Source organism: Anastrepha obliqua, chromosome 2 (assembly GCF_027943255.1).
Source record: "Anastrepha obliqua isolate idAnaObli1 chromosome 2, idAnaObli1_1.0, whole genome shotgun sequence".
In the NCBI taxonomy this organism is placed as follows: domain Eukaryota; kingdom Metazoa; phylum Arthropoda; class Insecta; order Diptera; family Tephritidae; genus Anastrepha; species Anastrepha obliqua.
In genome coordinates this window covers 129,745,718-129,764,526 of record NC_072893.1, presented here as the reverse complement: position 1 = coordinate 129,764,526, position 18,809 = coordinate 129,745,718, and the positions used below count along the sequence as shown (strand labels likewise).

Here is an 18,809-nt window from a genome sequence, read left to right as displayed (position 1 = left end):
GAAATGTCACCTTGAAAACGAACATAAACCTTAAATTCTTTGATGGATACTTTACGAGTTATCGATCACTACAGGCACCTTCCTAGAAAATAATGGATTTCTTTTGCACCTACTAATTAATTGACGATTTATTGATTAATGATTTTTTAATTCATAATCGATTGCTGGTTGATTGATTGATTGCTTGATTTAAAAATGTTTGGTGATTGATTATTTGATTGGCTGACTAATTGATAATTGAATGAATTAAATCTTTTCTGATTGAAAAATGGTTCCGCGAATCTTTTTCGAATCGACTTTATTCCGATTTACTCTCATCTATTTTGAGAATTACCGCCAGAACAGATTTTAGTAGAAAAATACTGAAGAAGAGGTTATACTCGTGAACCCTCTAAATACCTTGAAATTATGACAGCCCGAGAGGCCACTTTGGGTGGCTACTTTTTCATTTATTATGGATTTGGTTACATTCTTGCAAAATCACTACAACAACTACTCTTTACAGGTATACATAATTATCAACATAAAAGCAACAATATTTTTCGTTGATTTATTTTCCTATTTTCACGGTACAAAGGAACCTTAGCCAATATAATCCCATAATTTAGGATACTTTTTGTACCGGCAAGATTTCATAAAAATTCCAAATCCCATAAATAATCGATATTCCTCAGTTTTGAGTAGCCTTCAGGATAAATAAGGCACCGAATTAGGAAATATATATATATATATATACATATGTCCTCGCCGTTCCATGCTCATGCGAAATGTAATCTTTTAAAACATCTTATCTTTTAAATTTAATTAAAAAAATATATTTAAATTTTGTACTGCTTTCAGATTACTCAGAAGAATTGGTCGTTCACACTTGACAACCTTATCTCGCGTGCCTACTTTTCCAGCCGCAACATTTTATGCATTTAGTTAAATTTGAAAATTAAAAAAAGTATATTTTCTTGGCGCAGCAAAAATAAAATCACTGATGGTCACATTACCTTCGATCATAGCTCGCTCTTGCCACCCAACTTTGTCGTATATTGCACCTCTGCCTTCTCACCTACCATTCCAACTCCTCTCTCCGCCTCCGTCTCTGTTTCAAGCTTTGCATCCGTCTCTATTCCTGACAATTTTAATTTATTTTCCTGCGTCTCTTCTACTTCCTCCTCAGCATCACTTTCTTCTACGCTTCCTCTCATCGTTACGGCCTTTTCTACCTCTACTTCCTTTGCATGCTCTGCAAACTCTCCTTTCGCCGCCTCAGGCATTCCTGCTTCCTTGTATATGTCTACCGCTTTCGCCTGCGCATAAATGAAAATTTACACCATCGCCCGCTTCCCGCACACTTAACTCACCTTCACCTGTCGCAGTAGTCCCAATTGCCGCAGCACCTTTTGCGTGCGCTTCACCAACGGCTCCTTGTAGCGCCATATAACATCATCGATAACGGGATTCTCCAACGTTTCTGGTACATCCGGTTCACGATAGTGTTGCATTTGCCCCGCTGTCTCGTTTACCGTCTGCATGCCACAACCGCCCGTCCAGTGTAGTGCAAAGTGATTGTGCAGTCCCGTTACAGTGGTGGCATTGTGAAAACACTTAGTGGCCATCATAGGCTCCAAGTGTTCGGCAACACGTGCCACATGCTGCATCATATACATGTAGTATGGCACTTCGGCACTAAACGGCTTGCGTTCCGGATAAGCTGGAAAGTAGATATTGCGGAAGCAGAGTGACGTCAAGCCTTCACAATCGTCATAGCGTATATGCTCTTTCGCGTATTGCACCAAATCGGCCCAGCTGCGTTGTTCGCCCACTGGCATAATCACCTCATCGACATCCAATACCACTATATATTCGTACTTGTACATATTCCGATAGAGACAATCGTTCAACGGTATGATCTCGTTGAGTCGATGATTATTTAAGCACATTTTTATTGCCGCGTATGTGAAGTGTGGCAACGCGGGCTCACCACGCACCAGCGATATGCCCGGCGCCGAGACAAAACCCTCACTTTCGTAGTGACGCAGCACGCTCGTGGCGTTCGGATGTATACCGAAATTGGGCAACATCACGTGTTCGGCGCCCAGTAAACGCAAAAGCTCCAGCCATTCAACCAAGCGCACCGAATTATCTCTATCAGGATTGTATAGACCCGTCGAGCAAACAGCGAAGCCGCGCTGAGTATGATTCACTGCTGGCGGTTCATAGATCACACGGAGATTATTTGTGGCACGCGCACACTCCGATGGCACTAATGAGACAGTTTGTGGCACCAAATGTCGCACTTCCTGTGGCATTGCGCACTCAACAAATGTGGGATAGTAGTAGTCGGGGCCATTGCCCCAGTCTGAATACCAAGTCACACGATATTCTCTGACTGGCACAATGATCGGCATATTTTGTTCCTCGTACCACAGCTGGCAATAGCTGGGTGGATAGTCAGCAAATTGCACGTCAATCGTATTCACCATGGTGAGTATGCGCACCAACACCTCGCCTTCCCAGCTCTGTACATAAGTCCGATTGTCGTAATAGGCGCCGTAGAGATAGAGTGTCAAATTATCGCTGCGGTGTACTTGCCAGTAGTTGTTGTGGAAGTGAAGTTGCAAAATGTGCGGATACGGTGCGCAGCTTTCGTTAAGACGTCGTTCATTGTGCCAATCACGTTCATAGAATTCCCAAGGCAGCGAAGGCAGCTCCTGTGCAATGAACTCACGCTGTTCCTTGTCGCTGGGCGCTAAGGAATAATATTATTATTATTATTTATTTGTTATCTATAATTAAATTTACAAAATAACTTTTTAACACAAGCTACCAAGGCTATCGGCTTAGTCATATGGTTATAATACTTATTTCTAAAGGTTTAAATTAAGTGAAACATTCCAATATCTTTTAGAAAGTTAAAAATTAGTCTTATATTAGATTCTGAGGGCAGTGGAAGGATTAGCGGGAGTGTGTTCTGTGTTTGAAATGCTTCAGAGCGTTGAGCGTGAAGATTTGGGCAATCTGATAAAATATGCTGAATTGTTAGGTTGTTATTGTTGCAGAAGTGGCACTAGGGTTGAGATTTCGATTGCAAAATATATTCATGCGTTATAAGTGTGTGCCCCAATCTGAGGCGTATGAAGCATCTGTTGGCCCATGTTGAAGTGTTGGTTGGAAGTTTGATCTGTGCACCGGGAGGGTTTATATCTTTGTATGGATGTGTGTAAGTTGACCATTCCTCATTAAGATGTTTATGTAGAGCGTTAGAGTAATAGGTTTTTAGTGACTTCACATCAAATGGCATGAAGACGTGAAGACAGTCTTTTAACGAGGATTTTGCAGCTAGGACTGCTTGTTCATTGCCCAAGATGCCTGAGTGAGATGGGATCCACATCAGTTTTATTTTTGGTGATGCGCTCATAAGTAGTTGTTGCACCGATTGTAATGGGCTGTCTCTTATGTGAAATTTTTGGGAAGCTAGGAATACCGATTTACTGTCTGTACATATCACGTAGCATTTGTTGGTTTCTTTGGCCATTTGTAGTGCCGAGATTAATCCCTGTATTTTTGCGTCAAATATGTTTGCATATTGTGGTAGTAATCCATTCTTGTCTGCAACAGCAAATGATACACCGTCTTTTTGTTTTGACCCGTCGGTAAGCAGAAAGCTCCATCCTTCCTGCTTTAGTGGCGTAACGATGCTAGTGTATAGCTTTTGAAAATTAGATTGACATGTCTTGTCTTTGTGGTGGAGTGTCAACTCATTGATAAATATCTTGCTGTCAAGTTCCCATGGTGGGATTTTTGCTGGCTTAAGTTTTGGTGGGGAAAACCTTAATTTGAGAAATTCTGCAAGTTCTTTTATCTCACACAAGGCGGATTTTCTTTTTATGGCCGTTTTTCGTTTGTTAAGTAGTTGGATTTCACGACTTAGTACGTTTGGTGAGTAGGAGTAGAGTTTGTAAATTATACGGCTTCTGAGATATTTTATTCTGGATTCGATTGTCTGAAAGCCCCCTTCGGTTAGCAAGTTCTTTATTGGTGTGGTTCTAAATGCTCTTAGGCTTCTTCTCACAGCAGAATGGTAAGTGCCTTTGATCATCTTGAGGTGATTTTTAGAGGTGGAGCCATAGATTTGTAATCCATAGTCAGTTTTGCTCAGAATTGTTAGTTTGGTGATATCGATTAAGGTGTTAGTATGTACATAACTTTTTTTTGAGGATAGATATTTTATAATATTCAGCCTGGTAGCTAGTGCGTTCCTTATATTAGAACAATGATACTTAAAGTTATATTTGGAATCAAATATTACACCTAATATTTTCATATTGTGGTAAAGGTCGTCGGCATATAAGCAGTGCTTGATGTTACGGTGTTTAATCATAAGTCTGCTTATGTCGTCGAATGCCACCAAAAAAAGTGTGACCGACAATGGCGAGCCTTGGGGAATTCCGTTGTGGAGGGGGAATGTTTTGGAAAAGGTGTCATTTGTTTTACAACGAAATTTTCTCTTTGTCAGAAATGATTTCACATATTCAAAAATTTTTGGGCCGATTTGCCATTCCTGTAGTTTTTGCAAGACCACGGGACAACCGATGTTGTCAAATGCTTTGGCAAAATCTACGGAAAGGATAGAAACGTGATTCTTTTTTGAGAGATTTTTACATATGTGGTGATCGAGAAAGAGAAGTGCATTTAAGGTGCTTTTCCCGGCCTGAAATCCTACTTGGAATGGAGATAGAAGCTTTTTGGTTATTTTTTCCATGCTTTTGCTCATGCATGGAATTAGTGAAATGGCCCTATAGTTTCTTAAGTCGTTTGGTTCTTTATTTGGTTTGAGTATTGGGATGACTGTGGTAGTCTTAAAACTTTGTGGAATCACTCCGGAGTCGAAAATGGAATTGTAGAGCTGGAGTAGTCTTGGCTTTGTGGGTTTCGGTATTTTTTTAGCATTTCGTAATTAATTTTGTCAAATCCCGGAGTGATACCTTTCACCGATTTAAGAGCATACTCCAGTTCACTGAAATTGATATAAGTCTCGAGATATTTTGCTAGATTGTCGGTATTATCGTTTACGCGCATGGTGGTAACGTTTCGGGCAGAAGCGATGAATTGCGGTGGGAAGTTGGAATTTTCAGAAGATTTTGAAAAATGTTGGGCGAATTCGAAAGATATGTCGCTTCTATTTGTTATGTTTGAACTATTTATATTTATAGATGAAATGCTAGTGGGGTTATAGGTACCTATGTACCTGTGAGAGTTTTTATTCTTTTCCAAATAGTTGCTGTTGCGGAGTTTGGGCTAATTTCTTTTGTGAGATTTTCAAAGCTTCTACGTTTGGCCGATTTCTTTTCCCTATTGAATAGGGCGTTCTTTTTCTTTAAATTAATCAAAGAATCCAGAGTTCTTATTTGTTGATATTCCCTCCAGGCTTTAACTTTTTCTTTATGGAGATCGCTTAAAGTGGGACTGCACCATGGGACTTGTCTTGATCTGTATGGGTGGAAGGTTGTTGGTATAGCTACATTTGCTGCATTTCTAATTGCTTTTGAGATAATCGCTACTCCTTTATTAGTGTTCCTTTGCGTAAATTCCGGTAGATGGTTGGAGCTAAGAGCGACATGGTATTTATCCCAGTTAGCCTTAGCTGTATTGAATCTAGCTGGCTTAGGGTTTTTGTAAGAATTGTTTGAAGGGAATGAAATCAAGCAGATTATTGGGTAATGGTCGCTGTTGTGTAAATCTTTTAGCGTGTACCAAGTTGTAAGTGGGAGTAATTGGGGTGACGACAAAGTTATGTCTACGTGTGTGAAAGTATTGTGTGTAGAGAAGTGTGTTGGGCTATTGTTGTTAAGTACCTACACATAGGTTTGAACTCAGTATAAAGTCTTCTATTACTTTACCTCTGGGATTGGCTTTAGGTGAGCCCCATAGAGGGCTCCAGCTATTGTAATCTCCGGCTAGAACTACAGGTGTGTTAATTGATGAGGTGATTGCCTCCAAGTCGGAGACCGAAAACTTTTGGAGTGGTGGAATGTATTACGGCGACTGCTGAGATGTTAGAGGTGATATTTAAGATTTTATGTGGGATACTATTGTGCACTAGTATGCCACAGCCTTGCTTAGCGTTAGTTATATGAGGGAAATTATGAAAATGCGCTAAGTATTATTTTGGTGGATGTGGAAGGTAATTGCGTTAAAGGTGAGTTTTTTGGATACATATAACGTGGGGTCTGCGATCTTTTATTAAGAGTCCTAAATCTTGGTAGTTGTTGTGATATCCTTTAATATGCCATTGTAGAATATTAAGGGGTAACACCACTGTACACGCGTAAAATAAACACGATTTTTAAAGAATTTTTTTGTATAGAAGGAAAGGGGAAACAATCACTCTGATTTGTGAAGTTATTACTTATATACTAAAATACAAAACTACAAAGTTTTATCGAAAAATTTTACAAAATGGCGGCATTGGAGACATTTTTGTAATGTGGTTTCTCTTGAAGGAGCTCCGCGGCACGCAGCACAGAGGGTGCAAATTTTAATCTGGAACAAGGAAATTAGTTTTTTCTTAATCTAGATAAGAATAGCTAGAGAAACACGTAGGGGATTTAAAAAATATTTATTTTTGTGGAATTAGCAAGCATTTGAAGGAAAAAACTCTATTTTGGACTAAAAAAACGGCACTTAAATAATTATAACAATCGTTTAAATCAATCTATCGAAAATCCCCTACGCTCTTCTCTTAAGAAGGTTATTATACAGACGTAGTGAAAAACCTGATTAAAAATATTTAAAATTGTTTGAGTTATGCTGCGTGCCAATTTCAGAAAACGTGTTTTGAGAAAAACGCGTTTAAAGTTTGGAAATTTGGAGAAGTCGTTAGGTAGCAGTCACTAACGCTTGGTTAAAAGCTTAAAATATTTATGAAATAGACTTCGGTAACGTATAAAACTTTTTGTTCTGTATTTTAAAAGGTTCAAAGAATTTTTTAAGCTTATAAAAAAAAAATCAATTTTTTGAAATTTCTACAGTGGTGTTACCCCTTAAGTACCATAATGTATAATATTAATTATAATTCACTATAAAAGCTGTTAAATGAAAACAGCTCATAGTGTAGGCTCGTCGTGATCTATTTCTATATCATTAACTTGAACCTGAGAGACTGATGTAGAGTGGAGTTGATATTGTACATCAGTCATGTAGTCATCGGGCAGTTGGTAATTAGAGAGAGTTTCTGAGGAATTGATAGTATTTGTAATCGTGTGATCAATTGGATTTTCGATTGAGTTATTAAAAGAGTTTGCACTGAGGTGAGGCGTATGCTCTGTGAGTGCCCGGGCACTCATATCTGAGTTGTTTATTGTAAACGAGCTCAAGTTATGTGATGGCATGCTGTGAGATGTTGGAGTAAGTGAGCTAGTTGTGTTCGGCTGTGTTACGAGAGATGATGATTCTGGTACTGTAGTGCTTTTGTTTTTTTTAAGAAAGTTGGGGGAGAGAGATGCGAAGTGTGTTGCGGTATTATCTTCTGAGTTGAGTGAGTGCTTGGATAAAGGGAGTGCAGGTGACTTATTCGTGTTTATGTTATTTGCTGTGTTTTGAGAAGTGTCAGAAGTTGTTGTTTTTAAGATAGGATGAGATGGTGAATTTTCGGCGGTTGTACTGGGTAGTAGGACAGGGGAAGGTTCGGAGGTTATTGCGGATGCATACGTTTGTTTTCCATTGAAAGAAAACGGGTTTTGTAGCTTGAATAGCCGCTTGGCTTCGTTGAAGTTACACTTATTTTGAGTTTTAATTTTCAATATTTGTTTTTGCTCAAGGTATTTAGGACAGTCTCTAGCTGAAGCGGGGTCTGGACCAAAGCAGTTGGCGCACATTTTGCGTTGGCATAGTTCAGGGGTATGAGGAGGGAGATTGCAGACCTCACAGGTGGTATTGTTGTTGCATTTTTTAGTGGTATGACCGAGAAGCTGACAATTACGACAACGCATTGGTGTTGGGAAATGTTCTTCTACTTTTAGGGAATACCATGCAACGTCGATATCTTGGGGGACTTTATAAAGGTCAAATGTAAGAACCATTCGTCCTGTTGGCATTGGATTTCCATTCACTTTTTTGGTAAACTTGTAGACATCTACGACTCCTTGCGAATTAAGGCCTTCAATAATTTCTTTTTCATCGGTTTCGGCTAGGTTTTTGTCATAAATGGTACCTTTACACGTGTTAAGTAATTCGTGGAGGGACACAGATATTGTGCATAAGCCACCACGATTTTTACATTTCATGAACTTTTCAGCCACCTTTTTCGATTTTGTAAGTACTAATAAACTGCCGTCCTTGAGAATGCTTACGGAGCTGTACTCTATACTTATTCCGTCAAGGGCTTTCGTTTTAGCGAACACACTATACTTGGAAATTTCGTTGTTTTCTTCAGAGGATTTTATAATGATGAATGGATCATTTGGTTAACAGTTTTGGTGATTGGCGATGGTAGGGATGGGTAAAGGTCTTTATTTGCACTGGTTGTTTTTTTTCGTTTCGATTTGGGGGGAATTGACATACTATCAGATAGTATGTCAAATCGGTTCCCCGAGGGGAACGGAATATTATTTTCCATTAGAAATCAACACTTCAGGCTTTTATTTGTATTTTTGCACTTCACAACAAGAAAATTATAGGAAAGTCAATTGCACTAAGCACGTGGAGAGTAAGAACACTCTGAGAGAGAAGTAACGCAGTGAAAATTAACACAACTATTCCGTACGAAGTGTAGTCGACGACTGTAAGGAATAATAGAAAATATGAGAAATCACTAGAAGGAAATACTTACGTGGTCGCCGATCCACAAGCAATTCCTCAACATAGTCCAATGAAGGTGCATTCCCTTTCGAAGTTGCCAGCTTCGTGTGACCCAAGATGGTCAGACTGGTTGAAATGCAAAGCAGTAGCCAAAGTGATGCGCGCCTTTGCAACATGCTGGCTGATATGCTTTTGGCTTTTCATAGTAGCTGCGTGCTTGTTTTATATGTGGAAGACCGTAGTCACACTGACAACGCGTGAAATTCTAGATAAAAATGATGTTAATACAGAAAACATTTTAGTTAATTAACACATTTGCACTTTTTGGAGCTCAGGTATCCGCAGTAGCTAAATGGGCTTGTGCCTGATGACGCGTGCATTTCGGTCATCAAACAGCTTCTCACAGAAACCAACAGCCGTCCGAAGGAAAAGAGAAACTGTGAAATTTCAACATTTGTAAAACGACAGCAAAGCAAGAAGCTTTGCCCAAACATACATATTCTCAGGCACAATCAGTATTGATAAAAATGTGAGTGCGGCAAAGCAGTAAATTCAAATTAGAAGTACCATACCTGGGCAACAAACCATGCTATCGCCATTGCTCTCTAACATTGTCTTCGACATCGTTATGAAGAATGCCACAAGATCTGGATTTCCAGGGGCCGGCCGAGCCGGCTTGCTGACCTCGACTACTCGGACAATATTTGCCTACTATTACATACTTTATCCGACATGGCAGTGCAACTTCAAACAGTGCAGGAAGCCGCCACTAAAGCGGGGCTGGTTTTCCACATCTCCAGAACCAAATTGATGTGTACTAATACTCAAAATACGCGTCGGTACCCAGCTGAAGGAAGTGCAATTTTTTGCTATCTGGGTATTATCATCCCAGTGCCAGCTGGCTCGAGCGAAGACATCAAAAACCGCATTAGGAAAGCTCAAGCAACATTTGGCTTCCTACGCCCAATTTGGAAAGCCTCACATATTTCGCTGAGGACAAGCTGAAGATCTTTAATTCTATTGTCAAATCATCTTTACTCTATCCCTGCGAAATATAGAATGCATATAAACGCACTGCAAGTCTTTACTAAACGATGCCTCTGTAAAATCCTGAAAATCGTCTGCCCAAACACACCCTCAAATGCTGATCTGTGGAGAAAAACTCAGTAAACCCCAATACCCCTTGGGATTTGCAGAAGAAAATGGGATTGAACTGGCATCGTCCTTCGTAGGCAATCTGATGGCCTAGCAAGAGCGACAAGTAGGTGGAATCGCCAAGGTGCCGTAGACGAGGAAAGATGTCAAACACTTGTAGTCGATTGTTGGATTTGGAAAGGCGCGCTAGGAATTTGTAATGGAATGAAACTTAGACACTGACGCAGAACAGATCTGAATGGAATAAATTTGTTGTAGCCCTTTGTTCGTCCCTGGAAAACAAATTTTCTCATAGGAAATAATAACTAACTAATTAGGATAGACATCCGACTTATTCCCCCTTACACCAAGTGCTTGCTATGAGGGTAAGACTAATTTCAAATGAAGCTATAAATAAAACAGCCCACAACATTTTGTTAAACCACCAGGAACTTTGTGTGATGCTGAAATCAGATTGAAGATAGCTCATCGATATGGGCAAGGTACTCGTATATGCATAGATGAAGAGGTCGCATGACTTATGTATATTTATTGAATTTAGCAACATTTCCGTCATTCACGGCAATTCAAGATGTTTCGTATTTATGATTTTTCGCTCATTTTCGTCGTTTAATGTGAACCTCCCGAAGTGCCGATCTAAGAGGCAAAATGAAGCGCATACTATTCGCCAAAGCAGCCATTTATTAAAGTAGACTTATCACCTGGAATGGCCTTGTGCTCCTGCTGATTCTTCTCCTGCTTTGGCGCCACTGGACCAGTTTTTGCCGCGCTACTTGAAGTCATTAGTCTATGCGAATATGTGAATATGAAACCTGAAGATAGTGAGCAATGCTTTTCACGCATTTTTTCAAGTGTCTATCAGTTTTATGAGTTCGGTTATTAATATCAATTTGGATGTCAGAACATGTGAATTTCTTGTATTTAAGTGAAGTGTGCAGTACAAAACACTAAAGACATTCTTGAAAATTGCAGCGAAACAAAGCAAGAAAAAATTATTGTCACACTCTTATCTGAACAAATGTTTAGATTTCAATTTACGAGAAAAAAAAAATTTTCATACAGTAACAACATGTGAACGACTGTATCTATACATACATACATCGTTCACCAATAAACATATTTACATACATACGTACATGAGTGTTAGGTGTCTATCAACGATTTTGTATGTACTTTGCCCTAGGAAAGCAGAACACGTCAGCCATCATTTAATTTTTATTTTATAATTTTATAACTATTTGTCTTGCATGTACTTATACATTTATGTATATATGTATGCATACAATTACACATAAATTGTAGCACATTCTCTGCAAGAAAATTCAGTAGTACAAAACTGACGCGTTTCTAGTGAATTCAGAACCGTTATTGGTACGCGTTGATTCCTGTTTTCGTATAAGCAACTGGTGAACGGCAAAGTCTTAGGAAATGAAAATTATTGTTCAATCCGACATATGTGTGAAATCTAGTGCGTGCCCTACAACTATTTTTCGATAGTTCAGAATTAGTACTAATTTAACTAGAACGAAATGTAATAGATGAAGACTAGTAGACCCTACAGCCTTTTTTCGATAGCTCAGAATTAGTACTAGTTTAAATAGATGAATTTCGATAGATCGTAACTAGTACTAAACTGGATAGATGAAGACTAGTGTTCCCTATAACCATTTTTCACTACTTCAGAACTAGTACTAAATTAAATAAATGGTTTTCGATAGCTCCTAACTAGTACCAAATTGGACAAATGAAGACTAGTTGACCCTACAATCTTTTTCGGATAGTTTGGTACTAGTACGTCATGCATCTTTTTTCGATAATTCGTAACAAGTACTAAATTGAATAGATCGGATCTAGTACTCTTTGAGTTCACTTTCAATTGCTCAGAGCTATTCGAAAATTAGGTACATCCATTTTGCGTTAGTTCACTACTAGTACCAAATTGGACAGATGGGGTCTAGTACGGTTTTTTGTGTAATTCGTAACTAGTATGTAATGCATCATTTTCGGTAGTTGGTAACTACTACTAAATTAAGCAGATGAATTTCGATAGTGCGTAACCAGTACTAAGTCCTTTTTCAGTAGTTTGCAACTGGCATTAATTCGGACAGATGAGATCTAATACGAACTCTATTCTTTTCATTTGATAGTTCATATTTGTAATATATAGTTCATAATGTAATGTATTATATGAGAAGGCCAATTATTTTGCGTACTCTATTTCACACCGAAGACTGCACTCATTCCCTGACAATAGCAGCGAATGGCGCGGAAATGCTCAAATCGTATTAGTGCCGAACCGGACATTTTTTCACTGGTTTACGTTTTACCAGCGAGGTTTCTCCCTAGACGTGCACTTATTTGTATGTAAAAGTAATTATGTGGGACTTGTATTTATATTTATTTTTTATCTTATCGATACACAATAACCGAAAAAGCGATAACTGAAAAATTTACCAAATAAAAAACCAAAAAATAATAATAAAGTGTAAAGTCTACTTTTGTATTTCTGGTGGCCAGCTGTTGTGCGGCTATTTTAAAGCTAAACATAAAATAATAAGACTGGCAAAACGTATGTACGTAGATACACATATATGTAATATATGTTCCCGCATAAACATTAAAAACTCAAATAGTTTAAACATAAAACAGATCGCGCAGCTGTTTTGGATCAGAAGCGATTTTATTGATCTTTATTGCTTTGTCTGAAAACTGCACATTTTTTAAAATAAACACAGCCACTACTTTCAGAAACCAAACCCATCTGAACAAAGTAAAATGGTCACCTATACACTGTGCCTATATTTTATTCGCAACTATTAAACGAAGCACAAAAAAAAAGAATTTATTTTTGCATCAAAATCCAATTTTTCGCCTGCAATATAGGCCTCAAAGAGAGAAATTGGAATATTTGTTTAACACAAATTAGCCTTTACATAGTTCACACCTCGCACAGCAACTGCTTTGAAAAATTGTCGTATGTGTACGCCTTCTACTCAGATACATACGACACTCCACCACAGCACCTTGGCCTTTGAGTTTATGACGCCCTTTGTAGCTTACATGGGGCATACATATGTATATTAGTATATGCAGCTACTTGTATATGTATGTGTACATATGTTGCACCACAAATTATCGGTGTTTGGCGATAAGATTAGGATTTATATTTTTACTACTAACCATTGAACACCGAAACATTGGCGGTCATAATAAACTGTCTTGAGACCAAAGCGGTTGGCAATAGTTTTCGGCCTCAAAGAGCGCAGTTGAATTTGTGACAGCTATAACGGCAGTTGGAAGTGCTTAACAAACGCTTGACAAAATGTATAAACTACGACTACTTTGCTTGGCCACTGTGGCTGCTTTGGTCATCTTGCTGCAGTGTCAGTGTCAGGCGGCGTCGGCAGCTGGCAGTCAGTTTGATGCGCTGAAGAGTCAATTTTTGCCGGCCGAATATAAAAATCGCAATTTCACAATGGGTAAGTCAGAGCGAGCTGGAATATGTAGTGCATGTGTTTAACCAGCATAATAAAAATTACTGCATGGAATCTTTTTTAAACAACTACCCGACTAGAATTACAGTGAGGCATGCCGAAGAGTCAGTTAGGCCCGAATTAGGCAGGCCTTACTGAGGCACACCTCACTATTACCTTACTAGACCCACGTTAGGCAAGGCAAATATTGGCATGCCAGAACAATACCAAATTTGGTTGTGGTCACGAAAATCAGTGGCAGTGTCTCACTTAGGCATAAATTGGAGTCCCTAACTGATTTGTATAAGGGCATCCGAAGTATTACCGAAGTTCGGTTTTTCGAGCCTGCGCCTAATGAGGCAGATGTGTGGCGATACCTTTCGGGACTTGGGCCTAGTTTGGCTGCCTTATGAGGCGCAAATTTGGAATGCGGTCTGCCTTATTTGCGCCTAATCACAACTTTACCAAAATTTCTAGTCGGGTAAAGTCATATAGTACAAATATTTAAACTTTGCATTAATTTTCTGCAACCAACCAGATGAGCTGAAGAAAGTATTGCGCGAGAAGTGCAAGAAGGCCGCGGGCAGTGAGGAGAATTCCACGTTATACCAAGAGATCGATAAAGGCGCCGCTGTGCTGACTACCTGCCTAGCTGGCTTGGCCAATATGACAGCGCTGCAGCAGGAAATCGAGGAGGCGCGCCCCATTGGTGAGTTGGACACCGTCTTCAACAAATACTGCGACAAGGCACCTCAGGCAGCCAATTGCTTGCGCGAATTCAATGCCAAAGTGCAACCCTGTCTGAGCTCGAAGGAGAAACAACAGAATGTTATACTGATGCGCATCGCTACGGGGCTGATTGATTTTATGTGTTCGCGTGGTGGCGATCATATAGCGCTCTTCGTGGCCGAAGAGGGTCCCGAATGCTTGGAAGCGAATCGTGACGCAATTAATATGTGTTTGAATACTTCATTCCACGAATTCCTGCCAAAGGACATTAAGGTGCCCGATCTGTTTGATTTGCCCGAACTGGTGTTGGAGCCAGGCCACTGTGTCGATCTGGAACGTTTCCAGAGCTGCACCATCCACCATCTGGAGCAGTGTCGAGAAATAACGCCGGCTAATGTGGCCGAATCGGTATTTAAGTTCATTAAGAACGAGACAAGTTGCAATCAACACATGGCGGCTAAGGCGAATGAACGTTCCGTACTACTAAAGGCGGGAGAACGAAATGGTGGTGAGGTGAGCAGTGCGGTCGGGATGATGGGTCTGCTGCTCAGCAGCGGGCTGACGTGGCTTGTGAGTCGAGTGATGAGGCTGTAAGGCGGTGGATCGGTGAAGAAATTAGGTTTTTTTAAGTCGTAAAATCATAAGTTATCGATAAATAAGTATTCAGTGGTTAGAATTCTATCGATTATTTATCAATACATAGTGCTGCAAATCGAGTTAAATGAACAAATTTGTCAAAGTGATCAAATAAAACAAAGCGTATTGATTAAAATCGATAAATTATTATCGATTGTTATTGATATTTTATCGGAATAAATCGATATGGATATGTTAGCGAAATACATATATCAATATATTATCGATATGAGTATGTTACCGAAATATGTCGTAATATTATCGGAATAGATATTTTATAGATATGTTATCGATATTGATATGTTATCGCAATATATCGATTTTTTATATAATTTGAATTGTGAAAAACCCATATTAAAGGTACAAATAAGCAAAAATCAATAGTAATACATTTTGAACAAAAATTGTTTTTCAAATCATTTAAATTATTAAATTAAAAATTATTTTTTAAATTACTTAAATTACTATATTTGGGGCGCTTTATATCGAAATGTACAACAATTTTTTGAAAATAATATATTTTATTTACCTTTGATGTAGGTGTGTACCTAAATAATCGATCAAGTATGAAAAATGTACTTTCTATAGTTACTTTTGCTACACAATAACTAATTTTGTGTGTATTTTAGACTCGCTAGAGTAATATTATTAATTTTAGTATATAAATATATCGAAATAAAAAATATTGCTCGCCTTCCAAATAAGCTTTGGAAAGGTGCTATATTAAAAATATTAGGCACAAAAATGTAAAGATACATACATATATATTCTGAAGGTTAATTTGAAATTGAATCGCGGGTCGCTGCCATAGATCCAAATACTCCCATATCGACGGGTGGAGTCATATATAGAGTTTCCAAGCAGTACGGTATATCCCTTATACCCGCCTTAGCTCGACCCAAATGTCTGGGCGAAGAATTACACAACACTCGCCGATGAGACCGAAGTGGTGCCTTGCACAAAAAAATATTTATAAAGCACTCGCTCTTGAGCTTTGTTTTCGTGTTCATTGAGAAAGGATTTTTACTTGGCTTATCCCAAACCCAGCGCACAACCAGATATCCTGGGTTGATTCGCCTTCTCACATTAGCTGTTAGCTTAGAGTAAAGACTTTTTTTACTTATATCTACGAAAGAAGTGCTCATGCGAGAATGGGCAGCGACCCCCACCTATTAAGATGGCGTTTCCACTTTTGAATGAAGTATCTCTCGATTCTACTATATAAACAAATTAATATATCCATAACTTTCACGGGGACTAGAGCTCGTGAAAAGACACTCTTCTCTTTCTCTTAAATTAACTTAAGAAATCGAAATAAAATGTTTAACACCATCGGAGACATTGTGTAATAGCCACACCTCATACTTAGCGCTACTCCAATCGCATTACGCACACACATACTCCCGTAGCCGAAGGGACGTTCCGCTGAACGCTGACGAAACGCTTCATCGATCAACTGCTGCCAGCTTGTAAGATCGCCTAGCGGCATGATCACCTCATCAATATCCTCGAGCACAATGTAAGCGTACTTGTACATGTTGCGGTAGAAGCAGTCATTGCAAGGCACCAGCTCATTCAGGCGTTTGTTCGCTAGGCTCGCATGCAAAAAGTCGTGTAGGTAAAAGCGATTTGTGACCGTATCACAAATTTCCCTCACCAAGGAGACAGCGCGCGGCGGTGTCTCACGGAATGACTGCGGCACTACGGAGCTGAGTTAATATGGAAAGTAGTCTTTGAGACCACCGCATAGCCCAAATGAGCCGCTGCTGTACTGCTCTACCACAGGCACAATTATGGGCATATTCAATCCATCATACCACAGCTGGCAGTGAATGGGGTTAGGGCGCTGACATCTGATTCAGCATGCCGAGCACACGCAGCACCGCACTGGGCTAAGGCACAAGTGGGCGCACATCAAAATATGCATTGAATAGATGATATGTGACATTGTGATTGTGGAATACCTGCCAGTAGTTGTTGTGGCAACAACAGAATGGAGAGAAGTCGGAATTGGCGCTCATAAATGCAAAACACTACTTACTTGGAGCGCCCAGCAGCAAGCCAAAACTGGTATTTTGCATTGGTACATTTAGCCAAGCCCGCGCTGATGGATAACCCACTTTGGAAGCGTTGTGTATCAAAAATAGCACAAAGAGTATGACGATCCAGGTGGTGAGTGCAAAATAAAAATTGAGTTTGTTACTTTTGGCTAACATCTGGAAAATGTATACCAGGGCGCGTAGGAAGAGAAAAATATGAAAAGTAAAGCGACGTTAATTTGTGAATTTTCGAAGGAAGGACTTATTGAATTTGAACTATGGATTTTAAATTATGAATTAAGATTTTGCATTATGAATTATGAATTGGATGAATTATAAATTATAATCCATAATAATTATGAATTGGGAATTACGATTTTGAATTTTGAATTAAGATTTAGGATTTTGAATTATAAATTGAATGAATTATAAGTTATGTATTATGAATTATGAATTATGAATTATGAATTATGAATTATGAATTATGAATTATGAATTATGAATTATGAATTATGAATTATGAATTATGAATTATGAATTATGAATTATGAATTATGAATTAAGAATTATGAATTATGAGTTATGAATTATGAATTATGAATTACGAGTTATGAACTATGAATTCTAAATTGAATGACTTAGTTATGAGTTATGTATTATAAATTACGATGTATGAATTTCGAATTATGAATTTTGAATTATGAATTACGAATTATAAATTATAAATTATGAGTTCTGAATTATGAATTATGAATTTTGATTTATGAATTACGAATTATGAATTATGAGTTATGAATTATAAATTATGAATTATGAATTATGAATTATGAATTATGAATTATGAATTATGAATTATGAATTATGAATTATGAATTATGAATTATGAATTATGAATTATGAATTATGAATTATGAATTATGAATTATGAATTATGAATTATGAATTATGAATTATGAATTATGAATTATGAATTATGAATTATGAATTATGAATTATGAATTATGAATTATGAATTATGAATTATGAATTATGAATTATGAATTATGAATTATGAATTAAGAATTATGAATTATGAGTTATGAATTATGAATTATGAATTACGAGTTATGAACTATGAATTCTAAATTGAATGACTTAGTTATGAGTTATGTATTATAAATTACGATGTATGAATTTCGAATTATGAATTACGAATTATAAATTATAAATTATGAGTTCTGAATTATGAATTATGAATTTTGATTTATGAATTACGAATTATGAATTATGAGTTATGAATTATAAATTATAAATTATGAATTATAAATTATGAATTATGAATTATGAATTATGAATTATGAATTATGAATTATGAATTATGAATTATGAATTATGAATTATGAATTATGAATTATGAATTATGAATTAAGAATTATGAATTATGAATTACGAATTATGAATTACGAGTTATGAATTATGAATTATGAATTAAGAATTATGAATTATGAATTATGAATTATGATTTATGAATTATGAATTATGAGTTATGAATTATGAATTATGAATTATAAATAATGAATTATGAATTATGAATTATGAATTATGAATTATGAATTAAGAATTATGAATTATAAATTATAAATTATGAACTATAAATTATGAATATTGAGTTATAACTTATGAATTATGAACTATAAATTATGAATATTGAGTTATAACTTATGAATTATGAATTATGAATTATAAACTATAAATTATGAATTATAAATTATGAATTATGAATTATGAATTATGAATTATGAACCTTGAATTATGAATTACGAATTATGAATTATGAATTACGAATTATGAATTATGAATTACGAATTATGAATTATGAATTATAAATTATGAATTATGAATTTTGAATTATGAATTATGAATTATGAATTATGAATTATAAATTATAAATTATGAATTATGAATTATAAATTATAAATTATAAATTATAAATTATAAATTATAAATT

At 37.2% G+C, this 18,809-nt stretch overlaps 2 protein-coding genes across 2 annotated transcripts; one reads left to right on the top strand and one right to left on the bottom strand.

Moving 5' to 3' along the window:
- Positions 1–470: 470 nt before the first annotated feature.
- LOC129237884 (uncharacterized) lies at positions 471–16,886 on the bottom strand. The gene is made up of 3 exons (XM_054872851.1): positions 16,825–16,886; positions 1,353–2,740; positions 471–1,298 (listed from the first exon to the last, which is right to left on the bottom strand). Exons 1-3 carry the CDS (start codon positions 16,862–16,864, stop codon positions 1,002–1,004), a joined length of 1,725 nt encoding a protein of 574 aa, XP_054728826.1. The 5' UTR covers positions 16,865–16,886; the 3' UTR covers positions 471–1,001.
- On the top strand, positions 13,192–14,991 carry LOC129237885 (27 kDa hemolymph protein). Its single transcript, XM_054872853.1, has 2 exons — positions 13,192–13,424; positions 13,957–14,991. The coding sequence occupies exons 1-2, from the start codon at positions 13,268–13,270 to the stop codon at positions 14,739–14,741; spliced, it is 942 nt and encodes a 313-aa protein (XP_054728828.1). The 5' UTR covers positions 13,192–13,267; the 3' UTR covers positions 14,742–14,991.
- Positions 16,887–18,809: the final 1,923 nt, after the last annotated feature.

Excerpts from the sequence above, each read along its gene's own strand:
- LOC129237885 (XM_054872853.1), top strand. The coding sequence starts at position 13,268 with ATGTATAAACTACGACTACTTTGCTTGGCCACTGTGGCTGCTTTGGTC. Across the intron at positions 13,425-13,956 it reads AAATCGCAATTTCACAATGG|ATGAGCTGAAGAAAGTATTG; the intron begins GTAAGTCAGAGC and ends GCAACCAACCAG.
- LOC129237884 (XM_054872851.1), bottom strand. The coding sequence starts at position 16,864 with ATGCAAAATACCAGTTTTGGCTTGCTGCTGGGCGCTCCAA. Across the intron at positions 2,741-16,824 it reads CTTGCTGCTGGGCGCTCCAA|CGCCCAGCGACAAGGAACAG; the intron begins GTAAGTAGTGTT and ends ATTATTCCTTAG. Across the intron at positions 1,299-1,352 it reads GACTACTGCGACAGGTGAAG|GCGAAAGCGGTAGACATATA; the intron begins GTGAGTTAAGTG and ends ATTTATGCGCAG.